General features: G+C 36.8%; 1 protein-coding gene across 2 annotated transcripts in view; it reads left to right on the top strand.

Moving 5' to 3' along the window:
* Ccdc191 (coiled-coil domain containing 191) overlaps positions 1-21,876 on the top strand; it is a 72,182-nt gene that overhangs the window by 10,733 nt on the left and 39,573 nt on the right. For both annotated transcript variants that reach the window (XM_048346646.1, XM_048346645.1), the window contains exons 4-7: positions 1,305-1,430; positions 5,175-5,353; positions 7,263-7,486; positions 10,765-10,918. In XM_048346646.1, the coding sequence (XP_048202603.1) occupies positions 1,305-1,430; positions 5,175-5,353; positions 7,263-7,486; positions 10,765-10,918 (683 nt within the window). The remainder of the gene's footprint in view (positions 1-1,304; positions 1,431-5,174; positions 5,354-7,262; positions 7,487-10,764; positions 10,919-21,876) is intronic.

Here is a 21,876-nt window from a genome sequence, read left to right as displayed (position 1 = left end):
TTTAACCTCCAAAAGAAGTTTCCTTTCTTTGTTCTGATAGTTAGACTACTTCATACAAATTATTATAAACATAAATGTTTGAATTACTATATATAAGATTTGGTCAATAATTACCTTTTCCTTTTCTCTGCCTTTCTCTGCCAGCCACTGGTCCATTGGTATTTGTTGCTAGGGTATTTGTTGTACTTAGTATCTACTACAGTAGTCCCCCCTTATTCCTAGGGGATATGTTCAAAGACCATCCCCCTCCCCCAATAGGTGCCTGAAACCACAGATAGTATAAAATCCTATCTACCCTTTTTCCCCATATACTTACATGCCTATGATTAAGCTTAATTTATAAGTCTGGTGCAATATAAGAGATTAACATTTTAAAAATAGAACAATTATACCTATATACTGTAGTAAAAGGTATGTGAATGTTGTCTCTTTCTCTGAAAATGTTTTATAGTACTATACTCATCCTTCTTTTAATAATGTGAGATGATACACTGCACACATGAGGCTTGAAGCAAGGTGAACAGCATAGCATTAGGCTGCATTACCTTAGGGATACTTGTATACAAGTATTGCAGTATCTTGGTCCATCTGATAAATAAGATGACAACTAGCGACTAACAGGTACTTAGTGTGTACAGTGAGGAGTCACTAGGATACAAAGATGTCGTTCACATCCTAAGTGAAATGGAGCAGGAAAGCACAGAATTTTGTCATGCTACTCAGAACAATGTACAATTTAAAACTTATGGGTTACTTCTGGAAATTTCCATTTATTTTTGGACCTCAGTTGGCCACACGTAACAAATCACAGATGGGGGCAACTGTGACACTCCAATTTGTTTTTCTCTTGTTTGTTTTTAATAAATTCTTTGTGGCACCAGTTAATATATAGAAAAACCCCTGGAAGTGGTGTTATAGATCAAGTGGTAGAGTGCTAGCCGTGAGCAAAAGGAGCTCAGGGACAGCGCCCAGGTCCAGAATTCAAGCCCCATGACTGGCAATCAACAAAACAACAACAACAACAAAAACCCTACAACATCCAGCCACCATTTACTGTGGTCCATTTCTTCTTCTCTATTTGTTTTTTCTTTTATTTATTTATTGCCAGTCATCCCCAATAGGAATGTAAGCATCACAGATGTAAGGTTTACTTTTCTCGTTTTGTTCACTGCTATTTTACTAGCATCTAGAACAGTGGTCGACGTGATAGATGCTCAAGTAGTATTGAATGAATGAAAATAGTGAATAAAGCAAGTCTCTGAAATAACTGAAATATTTGAAAGGTGTTATTTTTTTTCTGATAGCTCAGGAGATGGTTAATAACTGGTTAGATACCAAACTTAAGCAGGAATTAGCAAGTGATGGAGAAGAAGATGGGACACATGCCATGTCAGAAGCCAATGGCCATTTGAAATATGACAAGTTTGATGGTAAGACCCCATCTGATTTTTGAAAGCTTAAAAATCTAATGAATGTGCTTGAGAAGACTTTTAAATCATTTTGAATAGTAAATGATCATTTGGCTTTTGTGTTTTCTTTCACTTTATTAATGGTTTTTATTTTTCCTGACTAAATATAGTTCTTTATGCTATATCCTCACTAATTTCCTGATGTTTTGTAATATTAAAATATTCTACTATTTGTAACTTTACTTATGATAATAATAGCAATTAAAAATTGTCCAAATACCCTTGGATGACTGCTTTGGTAGAGACTATATTTAAGCATTCATAAATCATTTTTCAATTACAAAATGCTTTTTATATCTTTATTAGTAATCCATTATAATGGGGGTTATAGTTTTGTAACCTTTTCCATTTCATGATAGAAAGCTAAGAGTCAAACAGGTTGAATAGCAAACTTATAAGAGTTTCCCTAGTGCCCTCCAGAGTCCCAAGTTTTTGTTCTCTGAATATAAGGATGGCTAAGGTGGACACAGCTTCACATGCCTGACTCATAGAATGAGTCCATCCAACAGTATTTATTGTATTTTGGGACACTACAAAATCTCCAACTAAGGCAATCATGAAGTCATGAGCTCTGAAAGTTATCACCTGGTGTGATGTTCCCTTCTTACTTGCCCAAGTAGAAGTTCTTGTATAGGTCCCTAACATGTAATGGGATCTCTGTCTGACACTTCCCAGGATAAAGAGCCTGTGCGCTGGGAGGGACCCATGTAGCCATTGCGAGACTCAAAACTTTATAGCATTCTCTCTTAGGAAAATTAGACCGTTTTCCCTCAGCAATATCACCTTTTGGTACAGTTTAAAGTAGTGTCTTTTTCTCTTGAAAGCAATCTTTTTATATTTTGTGTGAATGATGATCACATGTCTAAATGCTCGTGTATTTCATGTTTCTAGAGCAAATAGCATCAGTACTCTCACTAATTTTTTATGCCACATGGTTTCTGGATCTTATCCTGATTGCTGCCTTCTGTTTCTGGTTTTTCAGTGTTATTATTAAAGTGGGGTGTTTCCATCTTTTATACCTGTCTAAAGTAAATTTATGGAATATAATGAAGCTACTACTTTCTTCCAATTCCTTTAAAAGTATGTATGTACATATGTAGACATATATACATATACATATATGTGTATATATTATTTTATTTTGATACAGGGTCTTACTTTGTTCCCCAAGGTGGCTTCAAATTTGCTATCCTCCTGCCTTGGACCCCAATTTCTGGGACTACAAGTATTTGGATATAATGCCCAGTCTGTTATTCCTTTGATATGATGATTTTATCCTTTTACTCAGATTGCCCATGTTCCTCTAATATTATACCAAGCCTCAGTCATCGTATTCTGACAGAGATAGTTATCTTAATGGTTGGAATGTTAAACAAAACATTATGTAACCATCAGAAAGGGTGTTTACAAGAATTATTAACATATGGGCTAGAGGCTTGGATCCAGCATAACATCAGCCTAGCAAGTGTGAGCCTGAATTCAAACCCTGGTACTACCAATAATAAATGAATAAAAATTAACATATGTTTATATAAATAGACACAGAAAAAGCATGACAAATCTAACAACTTGATAAAAATTCAGCAAGTGAATAATAGTAATAAAGGAAAATTCGTCCATTTGATAAAGCACACTTACATAAGACATAAAGAAAACAAAATATGAAAATGAGTATGTAAATTCATTTTATCAGGAATTGATCAGGTGCCAATAAATATAAGTGCTTCAATAGATATAAGTGCTCTATTATTTTTTTTTTGCCAGTCCTGGGGCTTGGACTCAGGGCCTGAGCACCTTCCCTGGCTTCTTCTTTCTCAAGGCTAGCACTCTGCCACTTGAGCCACAGCGCCACTTCTGGCCATTTTTTTGTATATGTGGTGCTGGGGAATCGAACCCAAGGCCTCATGTATATGAGGCAAGTAAGTGCTCTATTTCAAACACACAGATTATGCAGAGTGTATTAAAATATATAATATCACTCGGCACTAGCTAAAAAAGACATTACTTAGACCTAAGACATAAGTTGAAAGCAAAAAGAGGGGGAAAAGATACACTAGAACTAGGGAGGGGAAAGGGAATATCAAAATCAAGAGACAAAGGATAAAAAGACAAAGGACTCCAAAAGCAATACTTACAAAACCAATTGGTGTAAACCAACTGAACAACTTATGGGTGGGGGGAAGGGAGAGGAAAAGGGGGAGGGGGAGGGGGAATGAGGGAGGAGGGAACAAATTGTACAAGAAATGTACCCACTACCTTACGTATGAAACTGTAACCCCTCTGTACCTCACTTTGACAATAAATAATTATTCAGAATAAAAAAGAATAGTAATCAAAAGAACTAGAGAGGCTATACTGACACCAGGAAAAAATAGACTTTAAAGCACATAATTGTGTTTGAAGACAAAAAGTACAGTTTAAAATGATAAAACATTTAAATCCATCAAGAAACATAACAACTATAAATCAATATGTGCCTGACAAAGGAACCCAATGTAAATTAATTTAAAACTGACAAAATTGAGGGGCAAACTTGGCAATCAGAAATAACAGATAGAGACTTCAATACCCTACTATCATAATGTATAGAATAACAACAACATAAGAAGGATGATATATCATTAGAGAAGTTCAAATTAAAAAGACAATGTGTTACCACCAAATATCCACTAAAATAGCTTAAATTTGAAAAACTAATTTTGCCATGCCTTCATGAAAATGTGGAGGAACTGGAACACTTCCACATTGCTAATGGTAATGAAAAAGAGTAAAATGAAAAAAAAACTACTTTGACTAACAGTTTGATATATTCCTGACAAGTTAAACATATATGCAATAAACATATATATATATATATCACATAATTATTCATTAAGCCTGCAAGCATTTTCCAAGCAGAAGAAAACCTATGTTCACACTAAGACTTGCAACACCAATGTTCATAATAGCTTTACTTGTAATAACCCAAATCTGGAAACACTCAAATATCCACAGGCAAATTAAGTAATTAACAAATTGTGATATGGCTATATAGTGGAATACTGTATTACTCAGCAGAAAAAAAAACACAGTATACTATTAACGTTTGTAAAATAGATAAATCTCCAAAATAGTTATGCTGAATGAAAGAAGCCAGATACTACCCCCTAAAAAGAGCACATAATGTATAATTCAATTATATAAAATTCTAGACAGAACAAACTATAGTGACAGAAGCAAGTCTGTGCTTACCTGGAACAGTGCAGAGGGCATGAGAAAGAGGAAGAGATTACAGCTTAGGACAGGGACATTGGAGAGTTGATGGATATGCTCATTATCTTGATTACAATGATGTTTTTATTGCATATGCATATGTCAAATTTTATTCCAGATTTTGAATATTTGTAATTTGTCGTGTGTCAATTATAGTGTTATACCACTATAAAGGTACTTTTAGCAGTAGAATTCCCTAGGTTGCAGTATATTTTACATTTCACTGTGGATAGTCTTTCTCTTGGGTGAGAACAGTTCCCCATGAGTGGAGCTTTTTTCTCTTACTTGAAGATACTGAAGGCTACACTCATCCACTTGGCTCCCTTCAACAGTCTCTTCGTTGAACATACACAGCTCTTTATTTTCATGATTTCTTATGTAAATATGAACATTATACTAAAATTAGCCTGTTTTTGTTTTTAATTCCCTTTCTTATTGTTCTGTTACCTCCAGATCTATATGGCTATTTGGAGGAAGAGGAGGAAAGTACTACTGTTCAAAAATTTATAGACCATCTGCTTCATAAAGAAGTGGTGGATTCTGGGACACTGGAAGATCTTGGAATGAAGGAAAACCAAGACAAGAAGCAGCAGAAGGATCCTCGTCTTACCATGGAGATGAGACATAAGCAGGTGGGAGGGAAAAACAAAATTAAAATGGATAACAGGAAGCAGTCTTTGTGTAACACATTTAATAAGCTTAAATAAAGACTTAGGCTTTATTATGAAAAAGGATGCCATCTGTGGTTTGGTTAGGAAGAATAAAAATAAAATATAAGAACTTCAGAAGAGAAAAATAATTCCCATAAACTGAGGGTAGGAAATAATTTCTCTAAGAAATAAACAAAATTAGAATAATTGGTTTGACCAATAGAGCACTGAACTAAACTTTATTAGTTTCAGTGTGGTACTTCCTGTTATAAATATGCAGATTGCATTTGCTTGAATTTGGTTTTTGAATTGTGACATTAATATATTATCATGAATATTCTGGTGAATATTATAGGAATAATTCTTTTCTAGACAACTGAAATTCACTCATTTTGCGATTATAATTTGAAAAGGAGGACAGATCTGACTTAAATCTAGTTCAGCTGTTTGAATTAGAAAGCCATGTGGGAACTTTCCTTTCTCCAAAGGGAATAGTAGGTAATAGAAGAAAAGAATATCTTCAACTTTTGCAAAGAAGCTTTAGGAACTCAGAATGACAGAGTCTTTGCCATGTATCCAGGACCTAAGACTGAACTGGAATATTAATATCTATACTTGTGTTTGCTGTCTTTTTATAATACTGAATTTCTTACTGCCAAATTTGAAAAATTATTACCTTAAACTATTAGGTATGCTTTATCAGATTTGGGTGTTTTGGACAAACAAAGGTATTATCCTGTCTTGGTGTAATAAAAGTGAGGAGAGAGATTCATTCAGATATATGGCTATTTTCTAAAAGCCTTATCACAGCTATAGAGTAAGATAAAAGTTAAATAGGGCTAAGTAGGAAGGCAAGGACCATTCCGTAATTCATACCTAGTCAAGCTTCTAAATTATTACCGTAATGGGCTTTTTTTGGGGGGGGGGGCAGTCCTGGGGCTTGAACTCAGGGCCTGAGCACTGTCCCTGGCTTCTTTTTGCTCAAGGCCAGCACTCTGCCACTTGAGCCACAGTGCCACTTCTGGCCATTTTCTGTATATGTGGTGCTGGGGAATAGAACCCAGGGCCTCATGTATATGAGGCAGGCACTCTTGCCACTAGGCCATATCCCCAGCCCGTAATGGGCTTTAAAAAAAAAAGTCAATATGGTTATTCAGAAATACCTGCCCAGTTCATGTTTTGGGTTTTGAAATAAATTCCAGAACCACTGGCATATTACATAATAGAAATTAATAGGGTTTTGTTATTCCTTTAGGCAGTAAATCACTGTCTAGCCTTTACAATCTAGTATCTGTAATTCTTTCTTAAATTATAATTATAATGCAGCAAACAGTCATGTACACCTTGGACCATCTTAAGGGTATGAAGTCATTTCTACATAAGAATATAGAAATTGAGATCTGACCTACCAGAGTCAGCTTTCCCATGATGCAAATCACCAGATAGTTATACATCTTTGTCTAACTTTATGGGAACCTTCCTATTGTTTTTTACCCAGTAAGCAAATTAATTGTCTCCATTCTACTAATAAAAAGTGTGGTTTCTGGCCATAATATTTCTTTTTTTTTTTTTTTGGCCAGTCCTGGGGCTTGAACTCAGGGCCTTGAGCACTGTCCTCGGGCTTCTTCTTTTTTTTTTTTTCTCAAGGCTAGCGCTCTACGAACTTGAGCCACAGCACCACTTCTGACCTTTTCTATGTATGTCGTGCTGAGGAATCGAACCTAGGGTTTCATGTATACCAGGCAAGCGCTCTTGTCACTAGGCCATATTCCCAGCCTCTGGCCATAATATTTTGCACTATAGTAAATACTGTAAATTTCAAAATGTGTTCTAAGGTTTTGCATATCCTTTCTACTTGAAACATTGCATTTCATCCTTACTATATTCTAAGGTCAAAGAAAATCGTTTGAGACGTGAAAAGGAACTGGAGCGCCTGAGAACTGAAAGAGCCCTGAAAAAATCAGCTTTCTTGGAGGCCCAGTATCTGGTGCAAGAAGAGAAGAGAAAGAAAGCACTGAAGGCCAAGAAGGAAAAGGAGGAGATTCAAAAAGAGATGGTCAAGCTGCGGAGGGAGATACTTGACAGGAGACGCACAGTAGAAGAAGCATGGAAACTGTAAGCCAGCATGACGGGGCTGTAGAGTTTTGCCTGTTTAAGCAGTCATTTTGGAAATGCTGGAAAGTTTGTAAAATGCACAAACTTTGTAAGTAACAAATCACAAAAGAGAAGCCACTCACTATACCACCATCTAATGCCCGTGTTTTCTCCTGGTCTTGGTCCCTTTGCATAATGAATTAAAACCATAAAATATATTTAATTTGTTATTCTTCTGTAATTAATACAGTCCTGAGATCTCTACATTACAGTACTGAGTTACTAGACAATAATTTATATAATGACTTCCTTCCCATACTGTTAAGAATTTAGGCTGTTAGATTTTTTTTAACCAATATAGTATTACAATGAGTATTCTTAAGTTTAGAGTTCTTTTATTCTTTGGAATTGTATTCTTAGGATAAATTGCTAGTATAGTTCTGAGTTAAATTGTATAGATTTTTTTTTGTCAGTCATGGGGCTTGAACTCAGGGCCTGGGTATCTCTGAGCTTCTTTTTTGCTCAGAATTTAGCACTTTACCACTTTGAGTCATAGCACCACTTCCTGTATAGATTTTTTTTAATAATTCTTGAAACGTCAAATTGCTTTTAAATTGGTTGGTATTTATGTATTGTATCATTGACAGCAGGCCACTTTATCACATTCTTCTCAGTATCATTGAGTATCAACTTTCAATATACTTACAGTTTTTATAAGCACTGTATTGATTGATTAGTTTTCATTTCTTTGATGAACATGTCTCTTGTCCTGTTGCTGCCCTATTTTCTGATCATCATATAGCAAGTTAACATTGCCTTACTACCACTGATACAGAAAAAGAATATCTAAGAGGAAAACAAATAATCCTCACAGTGTTTTTCTCCATCCTAATGCAGAAAATGAGCTTTATAAGTGAAATAACTAGTTTTACTTATTCTGAGAACTAGCACTGATTCCTGAATTGCCAAAGTCTTGGAACAACTTGGGTAAAGTGTCTGAATATTCAAACTGAGAGGCCAGAAAGACCCATAAGATAATCCTTCCACCCGTATCAGCCTGTACAGCTTCTCCCCCTGTGTTCTTGATTGCTCTCAGTTTAAAACAGCTCAGCAGTGGATGTGTGCTTCACTCCTTCAAGTGCCAGACAACAGGCCTCCTCCAGAAGCCGTTCCTTTCAAAAAGCAATCACCAGTGTTTCAGTGAGTTCTTTCTAAGGTCAACCTTGCTTTTCAGGTTACTCCCCAGCCCTGAAAAAACTAGGCTGACCTAAAATAAATTGTGAAAGCAAGTAACATTTGATGGTAGCAGGACGTTCTGCTCACTGTAGGCCCTCAACAGATGTTCACTGACTAGTCATTTCTTATAAAAGTTAAAATCTTACCCATGATTACAGTGAGACAGATAATATGTTCTACTCCCAGATAGTTGTAATGATTTAAACTTTTCATAAAAAATTAAAAAATAAAGCACATTTGTAATTAATGATAATTAAGATAATACTATTAAAATAACAGGTATTAATAAATGTTAGGAAATTATTAACTAATGGTTACACAATTAAACAGAAATGACATGGTAATCAGGGTTTTATTCCTGAGCTTAAATACACAGCTTTAGTTATGAGCAAATATTACTTTCCTAAAACTACTTTTTTGTGATTCTAAAAAGTCAAATCCATAATATTAGGAGCATTTTTCTTTAATATACACTGTGATCTGCCTCTGGTCATCTAATATAATATTCTTCTGGAAGTAAGTAGTTTGGAAAACGTTGGTAAAATTTGATTGTTGGTAGAGCTTTTTAACTTTTGGTAAGTTATCTTGATCTGTTTCACTGCATAGTTTTCAAGTATTTTCAAGATAAAGGAAAATTAATAGCTTAAAACTAGAGAACCCATCTTAGCCGCTTAAAACAGATTAACATCACCAATAGGAAGATGTAATTTGTATAACCTCTGTATGATATATGAGAATGAATGAGACAGTATCTGGATTCTTGCAGCCTCTCAGTTTTAATTTCCACAACTGCAAAAAGACTAGGTAACTTGCCCAGATTTTCATAGCTGGTCTGTGGGCAGAGCCTATATCTTGGCTTGCAAATAAATGCCACATCTTTACCACACCATTCAAAGTGTATACTTGACCACTCAGCTCTGTAGTTAACTGCACTCCTATAAGAAGACAGCAGCTCTAGTCTTCCTTAAATTGGTGAGGGAAGGAGAGAAGTCCAGCATGAGGAAGACTTGATAGCTGGGTGAGAAAGGATGGCCGGAGAGATAAGCAACAAAGTTATCAGGAGACTCTGATTATGGGACTGAAGATTTTTTCTTTGTTGTCATTAAGTTCTACTTATTTTTCATTTTCAGCTACTTTATAATCATTCTGCATTCCTTTTTTTCTTTTTATACAGTAACACTTGATTCTTCTAATTGTTTTGTTCTTTATACCTTATGAATAAATGCCTTGTGAAAATCCCATACTATTTTTTGTCCTTCAGGATCCTTTTTTTCCTTTTTCCTAATGAAAACTTAAATTATATCATTAGAGAAAACTTAATTTTTTTTTTTTTTTTTTTTTTGGCCAGTCCTGGGCCTTGGACTCAGGGCCTGAGCACTGTCCCTGGCTTCTTCCCGCTCAAGGCTAGCACTCTGCCACTTGAGCCACAGCGCCGCTTCTGGCCGTTTTCTGTATATGTGGTGCTGGGGAATCAAACCTAGGGCCTCGTGTATCCGAGGCAGGCAATCTTGCCACTAGGCTATATCCCCAGCCCGAAAACTTAATTTTTAATTCTCAAATTTTGATAAGAGTATGGTTCAATATTAAACTTAATAAAAATCATTTTCTAAAGCACATACGATTTTGTTTGTCAGATAAATTCATAAGATTGTATTTTACTTGTATATATTTTAATAGAGTAATAAACTATGACACCAAGAAAATAATCACTCTTCTATGTAGTTTTAGAGTCATATCTAAAAATCTGTGTGTTTTTTTTTTTTTTTGGCCAGTCCTGGGCCTTGGACTCAGGGCCTGAGCACTGTCCCTGGCTTCTTCCAGCTCAAGGCTAGCACTCTGCCACTTGAGCCACAGCACTGCTTCTGGCCGTTTTCTGTATATGTGGTGCTGGGGAATCGAACCTAGGGCCTCGTGTATCCGAGGCAGGCACTCTTGCCACTAGGCTATATCCCCAGCCCTATCTGTGTGTTTTTTATAGGAAGTTCAGTATGTGTTCCACTATTGTAAGTAATAATTACTCCTGGTTAAGTCTATTCTATCTGTTTTTAAATTATTATTAATAGAGAGAAGAAAAATCAAGAAGAAAATTCTTCAGACAGTCCAGAAACAAGCACATTTCATAGTGCTCACACAATTCTGGATAAAGAAAAAGTGGAAAGAGAAAGAAAAAGGAGACTGAAAGAGATATTAATCCAAACATACAAGGAAAATCACCAGGTGGGAGTGATCGTATCTCTTCCTTCAGCTTTCTGTAAATGACAAGAAATGCCATCAGAGGTGGGCTGGTGTATACATTTGTCCTAAATATCCAAAGTTTCCCATCCAGAAGGGGAGAGAAGAAAAGGAAAATCGAGGGTAAATAATTGTTAAATAGAGTGGCAACTATGTATGAAGACAACATAAGAAATCCTAGTGACAGTGATTGATCAGTAAGGGAATAGGGAGAGAGAAAACAGTAAAGAGTAACTCTAAGCAAAATATAATCTATGCATATATGAAATACTATGGCAAAACCCCTTGGTGAAATTAATACACACTAAAAGAACAAAAGAGTGACAGGAGAGTACAGCCAACACTGTTACACTGCTACAGCAGGAGGCATTGGATTAATAAGAAGGGTGAGGCCAGGCACTAATGGCTCACACCTCTAATCCTAGCTACTTAGAAGACTGAGATCTGAAGATCATGGTTCAAAGCCAGCCTGGACAAGAAAGCCCGTGAGACTCTTACCTTCAGTTAACCACCAGAAAACCAGAAGTGGCACTGTGGCTCAAGTGACAGAGCACTAGCTGTGAGATAAAGAGCTCAGAGACAGCATTCAGGCCTGGAATTCAAGCCCCATGACTGACAAAAATAAAAGTACAAAAGGGAGCAATAGGACAGTGAAACCTTTTGAGATTGTTTGAAGAAAGGTATAGGTGTAAAGGAGAGTGATAGAAGGGATGAAGTTGACTAAAGTTCATGTTTGCAAATGACATCCTTACCTTGACCCATCCCACCAGGCCTTGAGTCTGTTCTCAAACAGTAAAGATCCTGAGTGAACTCCTGGGAAATGGGGGCATCAAGTTAGAACTCCTTCCTAAATTATCCTATTAAGGATTGTATCTAACAACTAGGTAACTGGCAGTTTTTTGTTTTGTTTTGTTTTGTTTTGTTGTTTGCCAGTCCTGGCCTGAGCACTGTCCTGCCTTCTTTTTGCTCAAAGATAGCACTCTGCCACTTGAGCCACAGCGCCACTTCTGTCCGTTGTCTATATATGTGGTGGTAGGGAATTGAACCCAGGGCTTCATGTATGCAAGGCAAGCACTCTTGCCACTAGGCCATATTCCCAGCCCGTATCTGGCAGTTCTTGAACAACCCTAAGTTTTGACAACCTTAAAGACCATTTTGTCTAGGTTATTCAGCAGGTGCATATACTAGTTATTTGTGTGTTGGTGGTACAGATCTTAAAGCAATGGTACACTTAAGTCTGTACAGTTCTTCACAGTGTCTACCTTTAATTTACCCTTTGTTCCTTTCACTTTTTTATAAAAATAACTGACTGTTGTTTTTTCTTCCTTTTTAAAAAATTTTATTCTAAAAGTGATGTACAGAGGGGTTACAGTTATATAAGTCTGGTAATGAGTACATTTCTTTTTGAACAGTGTTACTCTGTCCCTCATTTTCTCCCACTTTTTCCCTTCCCAACCTCCTTTTCCTCTCAGGTTGTAAAGTTCATTTCCAACGTATTGTCTAGTGAATATCACTGCTGAATTGGTTCTCCATTTGTTCCACCTGGCCATTTTTTATTTCCAACAAAGGGTAACTGATAAACTATGAATTTGGACCTATAACATTTCATGTAAAATGAATTACTTGACAGATTTGTAAATGAGATGTTTAGTAAGAAAGGGTCAATATGTATATTTTCTATCTCCCCCAACTACCTACCTCAGGATCTTAGGCATTACAAAAAATAAGTGAAAATTAGTAGAGTGAATATGTGAAAGGATTTACATAGCAAAAGAAAACACAATACTAAGCAGGTATTGAAGGAGCTCAATAAGTTAGGGATAGACTTAGGAAAGCGTTGGAAATCAAGAACAGGAATTTGAAAATGATACAAATAATTAATATATGAGGGAAAAATAAAGTAGTTGAAGTGCTTTTTAAAAAGACAGACATATTTTATGGCAGCATTTTGAACTGATGGGCAAGAAGTCACAGTTATTCAGATATTCAGCAATCAAAGTTTGGTCAATTTTTGGTTTTAAGGAGTAGAGGAAGAAATGTATTAGGAGGAAATGATAAGAGGTAGTATTAAGGATGGCATTGGGGGCTGGGAATATGGCCTAGTGGTAAAGTGCTCGCCTCATATACAGGAAGCCCTGGGTTCGATTCCTTAGCACCACATATATAGAAAAAGCCAGAAGTGGCGCTGTGGTTCAAGTGGTAGAGTGTTAGCCTTGAGCAAAAAGAAGTCAAGATAGTACTCAGGCCCTGAGTTCAAGCCCCAGGACTGGCAAAAACAACAACAAAAAAATGGATGACATTGATCAAGATGAAAAAATGGACATGTTTTATTGACACCTCTTTGTAAAAATAAAGAAAATAAAAACAGTAAAGAGTTGATACTAATATTTTGAGAAAGATTAGCAAAGACTTTGATTTTGCACCCTTCATGAGGCAAATGGAATTAGTGTGTCCTCCTGTAATAACTCAAGGATTTCTAAAAGAAGTGGGTTTCTACGGGACATCTTAAGTTGGCATAAGAAAAAAACTGCCATGATTTCTTGCTGAACCAATGAGAAATGAATAAGACATGTGTTCCCTAAGGAATTCATCTGTATGATAAGCAACCATATATATTTTAGATGGAACTACTGGATATAGATGTTGGACACATTTTGAACACATTACTTGTTCTTAAAAGAATGTGTCTGTATTTAAAAGAGAAAAATGACAGATTTTGAATAGATTATCTGTACTTTGACACAGATTCTGCTTGATTTATAACTATACATTATTATTTTAAGCCTTTATTTTGAGATAATTTTTGGCATACTGAAAAGCTGCAAAAGTAGAGCAGAGAGTCCTTGAATATCCTTTCAGCATCTTTTTTCCTTGTGAAAAATCTTACATAAACATAGTGTAAGTATCAAAACTAGGAAGTTACCATTAGTACAGCACTATTACCTACCATTAATTAAATTATAGGCTCTATTAGAATAGCACCCATTTTTCCACTGATGTTCCCTTTCTGTTTTAGGATTTAATTCATAATTCTATATTGCATTTAAACATTATGTTTTCACCATCTCTTCCGGTATATCACAGTTCTCCCATCTTCCCTTGTTTTTTAAAAGTTTGACATTTTTAAAGGAGAACTGGAATTTGCTTGGAATTTGCTTGATTTTTTTTTAAACCATTGTCCCTTGCTTAGAATGAGACTATACATTTTTTTATAAGAAATGATACTGTGTACCTTTCTCTGTATATCATATCAAATAATGCCTAATTGTTAATGTTAATTTTTGTACTGGGTTAAGATTATGTCTTCTGGGTTTCTGTGTTCTGAGGTTGCTATTTTCCATCTTGTGAGGGATACTATGAAACTTTGTAAATATTCAATTCTCCTTAAAAGCTCCTACCCATTCATTTTAGCATTAAATGGTAGATCTTGTCTACAATTAATAACATGATATTGGTCTAATGTTTGTCTAATTTGATCTTATATTTACTTCATTTTTTCTAGATTTACTAATTGAAATTCTTCTAGAAGGAAGAATTGTCTGTTCTCCACACATCTGTTGGTATATTTATTCAATATGAACTCGCTGATGTTTATTTTACCCTGTTATTTACTATCTTATGTTGTTGTTGACTTTGTCATTCACATTGTTCACCTTTGGCTATTGGGAAATCTTCTAGTCTATCTCTGTTCTTTTAATATGTTTCCTTCCTTTTTTTCAGCTCTCCCTTTCTTTGTGGCACCACTAGATACTCTAGGCTCATCTTGTGTTTTCCTTGCTGTAGTTCTAAATCAACCACTTCTACATCATGGTTCCTTTTCTTGGAGAAAGCACTTTGGAAAGCAAGATTGGTGTGCTCACTGTTTCTGGGATGCCATTGTTTTAGTCTTTGCAGAGGACAGAGTCAGGGAACATATATATATGTCCAGTAACCCAGGCATGTATATATGTCCTGTTTTTCTGTATGTGTACATTACATACATATTAAAAATCATGAGTTCTTTGGGGGGGGAGGGTTTGGCCAGTCCTGGGGCTTGGACTCAGTGCCTGAGCACTGTCCCTGGCTTCTTTTTGCTCAAGGCTAGCACTCTACCACTTGAGCCACGGCACCACTTCTCGCCTTTTCTATATATGTGGTGCTGAGGAATAGAACCCAGGGCTTTCATGTATATGAGGCTTCAAGCATTCTTGCCACTAGGCCATATTCCCAGCCCCTCCATGAGCTTTTTTAAATCATACTTCTGAGGCTAGTATAACATAGGAATGGAGTTAGGTTGTCCTCCTTTTCCTTATTTGTAACTTACCTTTGGAACTATCAGAATGTATACTAAGCAGTTGTGATTCATAATGACACATTCGGTGTTAATCTAGCACCACATGTTTCAGTATAGCTCTTCCTTCTTGTTCAGTTACAACTTCTTCTCTGATAAAGAGAAGCTTGGCTCTCAGGATCTACATTCTATTGATTTCTTAGTTGAGTCCTAACATACTATAAAAGGAGTTTCAAAATTACGCATATTACTATGGAAGCAAATACATTAACTAGAATACCAATATTTGTATAATTATTTTTTGTTTTGGCTTAAATGTTATTTTTCAGGGTTTTTTTTTGTTTTAGCTAAATATATTGTTTGTACCTTTATTTCCTTCCCTTTTCTGTGTGATTATATTTTTCATTTGTATTATGGGTAATGTATCTCTAATTTAGATTTTATACTTGGTTATAACTGAGACATGGTAAACATCCACCTACCAGGCTCCTCACACTTTTTCATAGACTTGGCTGAAGATAGGACAGTCCTCTGGCAAATCCCAGTATAGTAGGCAGGCCCATCTGGGCTCATTATGTTGGTCCCAGTGCACATTGCCATCCTGGTTCTAAAGACGTCTGAAGCTGCCCTTGGGTAATGAAATCTGGATATTCAGCATCCTACATATGGCTGCAGGATGAAAGTGACTTGCTCTGAGTGGCTAGATAACTGGAAACTCTGTCAGTACCCTCAAAATGCTCCACTGGCTCAAGTCCAATAAAAAGAAGCGGTGTTCACAAGAAGACTTTAAAGAATGTGTTTCTAGGTGTTGAGATTCTTTTAGTTCCTTATCGTTCATTGTGCTTTGATTCTGGATATTATTTGTCCCACCAAACTCTTAGTGTCATTTGGGCCATATAATTCCTGAGAGAAACGATATGCACTCTTACCAACACACAAGTTCAGGTACAACACATAGCATGCATCCCTTCCTCCCCATTTCATTGCCAGGAGTATCAGAGACTTGTTTTTGTACGGAAACTTTCCACTTCCCGCCTATCCTATTTTCTCTTTGATCTTGCCACAAAATCTCTTGGGGAGATCCAGCAATCCATGTGTCATTGCTAATTAGCAGAAACAACAAGGGATTAACTATGAAATTCTTGCACTGTTTGGAAAGTGGCCTCCTTAATTCTCACTCTCTTCTGCAACACATTTTTAATATGATTAAAAACCCTATGATCTTTTCTGCTTGTGAAAGTCAGAGAGAACAGTGAAAGGTGGAATGACACTAACCTAAATCTTACTTCTCTGGGGGAAATTTCAGTCTGTTATTTAGTAAGATAATAAAGGCCCATAGGACATCACCAATATTATGCTTATGGCATAATGTCTTCCAAAAATCCACCCCAAATTAAACCAATGAAACATGGTGATATGTGCAATTTTTTTCTGACAGGATGATGGAGACTATAGTTAAGTCTCTCATTTATATATCATAGTTCTTTTCCAAGGACTTAGTGTTATCAGAACTGCATACACAACACTGGAGCAAAACCATCTCTGAACTGATACATAGCAACCATCTTCTCAACAGTGCCTTCTGTTTGAGAAGGACATGAAGGAAAACCCTTCAAATAAGACTTTATGCAAATAAAACTGCAGAGAAAGAAATGCCAGTGGACATAATAATGAATAAAGGAACTCTGCTCTCTAGATATATTGCCACAGGCAATGTGTGGTATATATTTGAGGAAGTTTGAAGTATTGGTATACATTACTTTCACATAGCCAACCCTACTGAAATTTTCCAACTAAATTTGCCTTTTATAAGCAGTGTGGTACTGAGAATTGAACCCAGAGCCTGCGCTTGCTAAAGCAAGTACTCTGCCACTTGAACTATGCACCTGGGTAATGTATCCATTTTGACACAGAGGCTAGTTACTTGTTTATTTTGTTGTTCTTCCCTCCATTATCCTGTAAGCATCCTCACAGAGGGGCAATAAGAACCAGTTACCAGAATCTCAGATAAAATTTTTCTTTCAAAGCGTTATAAGGCTTTTTTGATCCAAGGGGTTCCTATTCTTCAATATAGGTTTTTTAAACTCAATATATATATATATATTTTTTTTAACCCAAGGCCTTGTGAACACTCAACAGTCTACCACTATTCTCAAATGTGTGATCTTTTTATTTTTAATCTTAAAAAATAATACTGATTATATTTGCTTTTAAGAATTAAGAAAAGGGCTGGGGATATAGCCTAGTGGCAAGAGTGCCTGCCTTGGTATACCCGAGGCCCTAGGTTCGATTCCCCAGCACCACATATACAGAAAACGGCCAGAAGCGGCGCTGTGGCTCAAGAGGCAGAGTGCTAGCCTTGAGCAGGAAGAAGCCAGGGACAGTGCTCAGGCCCTGAGTCCAAGGCCCAGGACTGGCAAAAAAAAAAAAAAAAAAAAAAAAAAAGAATTAAGAAAAGAGCCTTTGGCATAAATGAAGCCCATTCATTTCAATTTTCACAAGCAAAATATTCTTTCCCCTAACACTAAATTATCTGGGTGGATATTTATAAGAAGCAGGAGGAAAAAGTCACATCACATTATTGTCTTTCTGTTAAGACTAAGCTGGGGGTGAGCCAGCATTTGTCTGCTATATGCTGAGGAAAGCTGTGTTCTTGGCATAATGTGTGTGTCAGTGTGTGAGTGGACAGGGCAGGGATTAGGAATTGGTGGAGAGCTAAAGGAGTCTGAAAGAGAAAGTAATGGCGATAGAGAAGCATCGGTCTAGTGTTCTCCAAAGAGCATGATGACCTCCTCTCAATTGGTCCAGGCTGTGTTCCATAAGGTGCCTGCCCTATCCTAACAGTAGTCAGGTGGATAGGCTATATTAAGGCCATTCTTCTGCTGAGTAAGATTTTACATACAGTGAGACTAAGCAGTTCCTTCCTGAAAATCTGTTACTCTTGGAGTAGAAGAAAATATCTATTAGATAAATACAGCAGTATTATTGTTGAAACTTTTAGCAGAGTTAAGTAGGATCTACAAAACATCCTTATATTGGGGCTGGGGATATGGCCTAGTGGCAAGAGTGCTTGCCTCCTCTACATGAGGCCATGGGTTCAATTCCCCAGCACCACATATACAGAAAATGGCCAGAGGGGGCGCTGTGGCTCAAGTGGCAGAGTGCTAGCCTTGAGCAAAAAGAAGCCAGGGACAGTGCTCAGGCCCTGAGTCCAAGCCCCAGGACTGGCCAAAAAAAAAAAAAAAAAAAATCCTTATATTGCTGGTATATATGGACACGTGGGTAAAATTATATAATGTCTAGAACTTATTTTAAAATACATCAGAAAAAAACAGTGTTGGAAGACAGAACATGATTGGCAAAATGCTGATAAGTTTTGAAGGAGGAAAATTGTAAACACAGAAGTTTAATCTAGTGTGGTTGTCACACTTTCGGCCTCTAGGTTTATCCCTGGCATCTGACAGCAAGTCCGGGTCTTTGTACTGTGAATGTCCTCTGGTGTAATCATTTAGAGAATGTATGTGATTGGGGGTGGAGAGATGCCATGATTTCTTCTCTCTCTGTTGGGGAAGGCGTAATGGAAAAGCAACAGGAGAATGGATCCTTTCCATTGCAAAATTCAGGACTGCCCCTTCCCACTGGAGACTTATCACTGTGGTAAAGATCTTTCTCTTCCTAAGCACCAAGCTCTTTGTAATATCTGTGAGGGCATTTTCTCTATCTATAATAGTCTCTAAATGGAAAAAAAATGAGATTGTAGACTGCTTCTTTTTGTAACAATGGGCTGTCTGTCCTCTTTGAAATGGGAGCAATAAGAGTTTACTTGTGTGGGGGTAGAGGAGGGGGCACATGTTGGGAGTGTAGCTTTCTTCCTGGCATTTGAACCTTGGCCACCTCGCCTAGACCACTAGTTACCCCACACTTAGTTCCATTCAGCAAAATATAAATTGTAAACTTGTTGACACTTTTGTCCTCTTTACAATTCATTGTTTATTTTTTCCATGACAGAGAATTTTGATGCAATTATCACTGAGCTTTCTGACAAAAAGGAAATCGCTGAGGAATCTTGATGAGTTACCCACTTCATTAATCAGAACAAGCATCTCTAGTGACAGGGTTAGAATTACAATGAAGATTAGATAGCAAATTGCTGTTCCACCTAACGTCAATCATTTGCAGTGACAGCAGTGTGATTACACTTCAGGGAAGAGCTTTTCTTGCCAACAGAACGAGGGCAACTCCAGTGCAGGTAATAAATTTAGCAGGGCGAGCTGTCATTTCTTCTCTTGAGTGGAATCCTTAAAAGCTAAATGATGTCTTGTGGAAGATTTTTGTGGGGAGGAAAGCATTCACTTTCAAACTTTTAAATTTCACATAGTAGTGTTTTTATTGTAGTTATATACTTAGGAGCAGTTTCTCTTCACAGTGATTTCTTCTACTTCATTTACCTGTATCAAGCTCTAATTATCACTATAACTAAGATTAAGACATGGAAAAGAATGTGTGACTGTATTTGAAAACATGTGAGAAATAAAAACATGATACAGAAATAAATGGAGTGGGAAAGAAGTGGAAAGAGGGCAGACACCTGGCTAACTAAAGCTCTAAGTTCTCCCAGCTTAATCAGAGGGCATTAGTCTTCCTGCCTAGTTAGATGTTTTTTTCCCCCTTTTAAAAAAATCATCTTTTGGGGGCTGGGAATATGGCCTAGTGGTAAAGTACTCGCCTCATATACATGAAGCCCTGGGTTCTATTCCTCAGCACCACATATATAGAAAAAAGCCGGAAGTGGTGCTGTGGCTCAGTGGCAGAGTGCTAGCCTTGAGCAAAAAGAAGCCAGGGACAGTGTTCAGGCCGAGTCCACGCCCCAGGACTGGCAAAACAAAACAAAACAAAATCATCTTTTAATGGTGTAGAAGGTGGTTTCAATTCAACATTTCAACTTATGTGCACAATGCATCAACCTCCAGTTATGCTTGTAAAGTCTTGTTTCAGAGAGCAAATGGGATAAGCATTATTGTACTTCTAGAATGTAGAACTGATCAGAAGAAACAGGCCTGGGGATCATATCAGAGAGTTCACAACAACCAGGGGAGGGGGAAGGGGGAAGAGAAAGAATAAATAGATTTTGTCTGGAAATGTGTCATTTCTCATCTGTTCTAAATAAAAACAGAACTAGGACTGAGAGAATACTCCTTTCTAAAGTATTTTCTCCACTCACATTTATCGGGGATTCATGAGAATAATGTTTGCAGCTATCCTTGATTCCTACTTTATATTTTTATTTAATTTTTTTAAATTTAATTTTATTGTTGAAGTGATGTACAGGGGGGTTACATTTACATACACAAGGTAGTGAGTACAATTCTTGTTGAACATTGTTATCCCCTCCCTCATTTTTCTCTCACTTTCCCTCGCCTCCAGTCCCTCCACCCCAAGTTGTAAAGTTCATTTTCAACATACTGTCTTGTGAGTATCATTGTTGCATTGGTTCACTCTGTCCTTTGTCTTACCATTTTGTTGTTCCCCTTCCCTTCCCCAATTCAGATAAACATATATACAATACCCAGGGTACCAAAATCAAATTCATTGACAACATGGGATAAACCAAAGGGAAAAAATTCGAAAGAAAAAAGAAATTACATCACGTGGTACATTAAAAACAACAAGGCAGAACCTATCATTTCCATATCTTGGAGTTCATTTCGCTTAGCATCATCTTCTATGGTCATATATGTATATCACTAACTGCCCTTTTGAGAAAGCAGGGAAAACTCAATAGCCGGTCAACTTCAAGAAGGCAGTTACTCGGTGAATCTGTTAATTTGCTGATTTTAACCTTTGTGTAGCGAAACTGAATTGCATATCTTTAAGTCCAAAATCTGTTTTTGCTCTCAAAGCTTCAAGTTTGTTTTATTTTAGTTTCTTTTCCTCTCCTCTTATCCTTTCCTTCCTTCCTTCATCCCTCCCTCCCCCTACCTCTTTCTCTCCTTCCTTCCTTCCTTCTTCCCTCCCTCTCTCCCTCGCCCCTTCTCTCTTTCTCGCTTTCTTCCTTTCTTTCTTTGTATGGGGATTTAGCCCTGGATGTTAATATTCTACCAATTAATGGGCCAGTGCCCTCAGCCTTTTTCTCTTACATTGGTTCTGAGATAGGGATGGTGTAAGTCCAGGCTAACGTGGTGGTAGGGTAGGAGATTAAGAACCTATCTCAGAAATAACCAGAGTGAAATAGAGTTGGAGATATGGCTTCTGCAGTAAGTAAAGTGCCTGCCTTGCAAGCTCAAATCTCTTTAAGTTCAACTCTAAGAGGAGGAGGAAAAAAGAAAAGAGATTAAATAGTACATAGAAGTTGCTTTCAATTTTATAGATTTTAGAAATCCAAAGATACTATTGTACGTATTATTGTCAAGTTCAATTAGTAGAGTTTCATCTTTAAAATAATCTAGGAGTGAAAATTAGAGATAGCTATGTATAGAATATTTCACCAAGTCAAGAATTTGTTAGTCTCTGGTAAGTACACTTAGGGAATTTTCTTCTGACACATGTTTACATATTTTTTTTAAATGCAGTGTAAAATAGATAATAAATAATGTAAAAAATGTATTTCTGTAATCTGGCAGCTGTGTGTGTTTCTTTGCGCGGCTGAAGTCATATCCTCTATTCAGCAAAACTT

The sequence above is a fragment of the Perognathus longimembris genome, chromosome 5 (assembly GCF_023159225.1).
Source record: "Perognathus longimembris pacificus isolate PPM17 chromosome 5, ASM2315922v1, whole genome shotgun sequence".
Taxonomy (NCBI): domain Eukaryota; kingdom Metazoa; phylum Chordata; class Mammalia; order Rodentia; family Heteromyidae; genus Perognathus; species Perognathus longimembris.
This window is presented reverse-complemented; position numbering and strand designations above follow the sequence as displayed.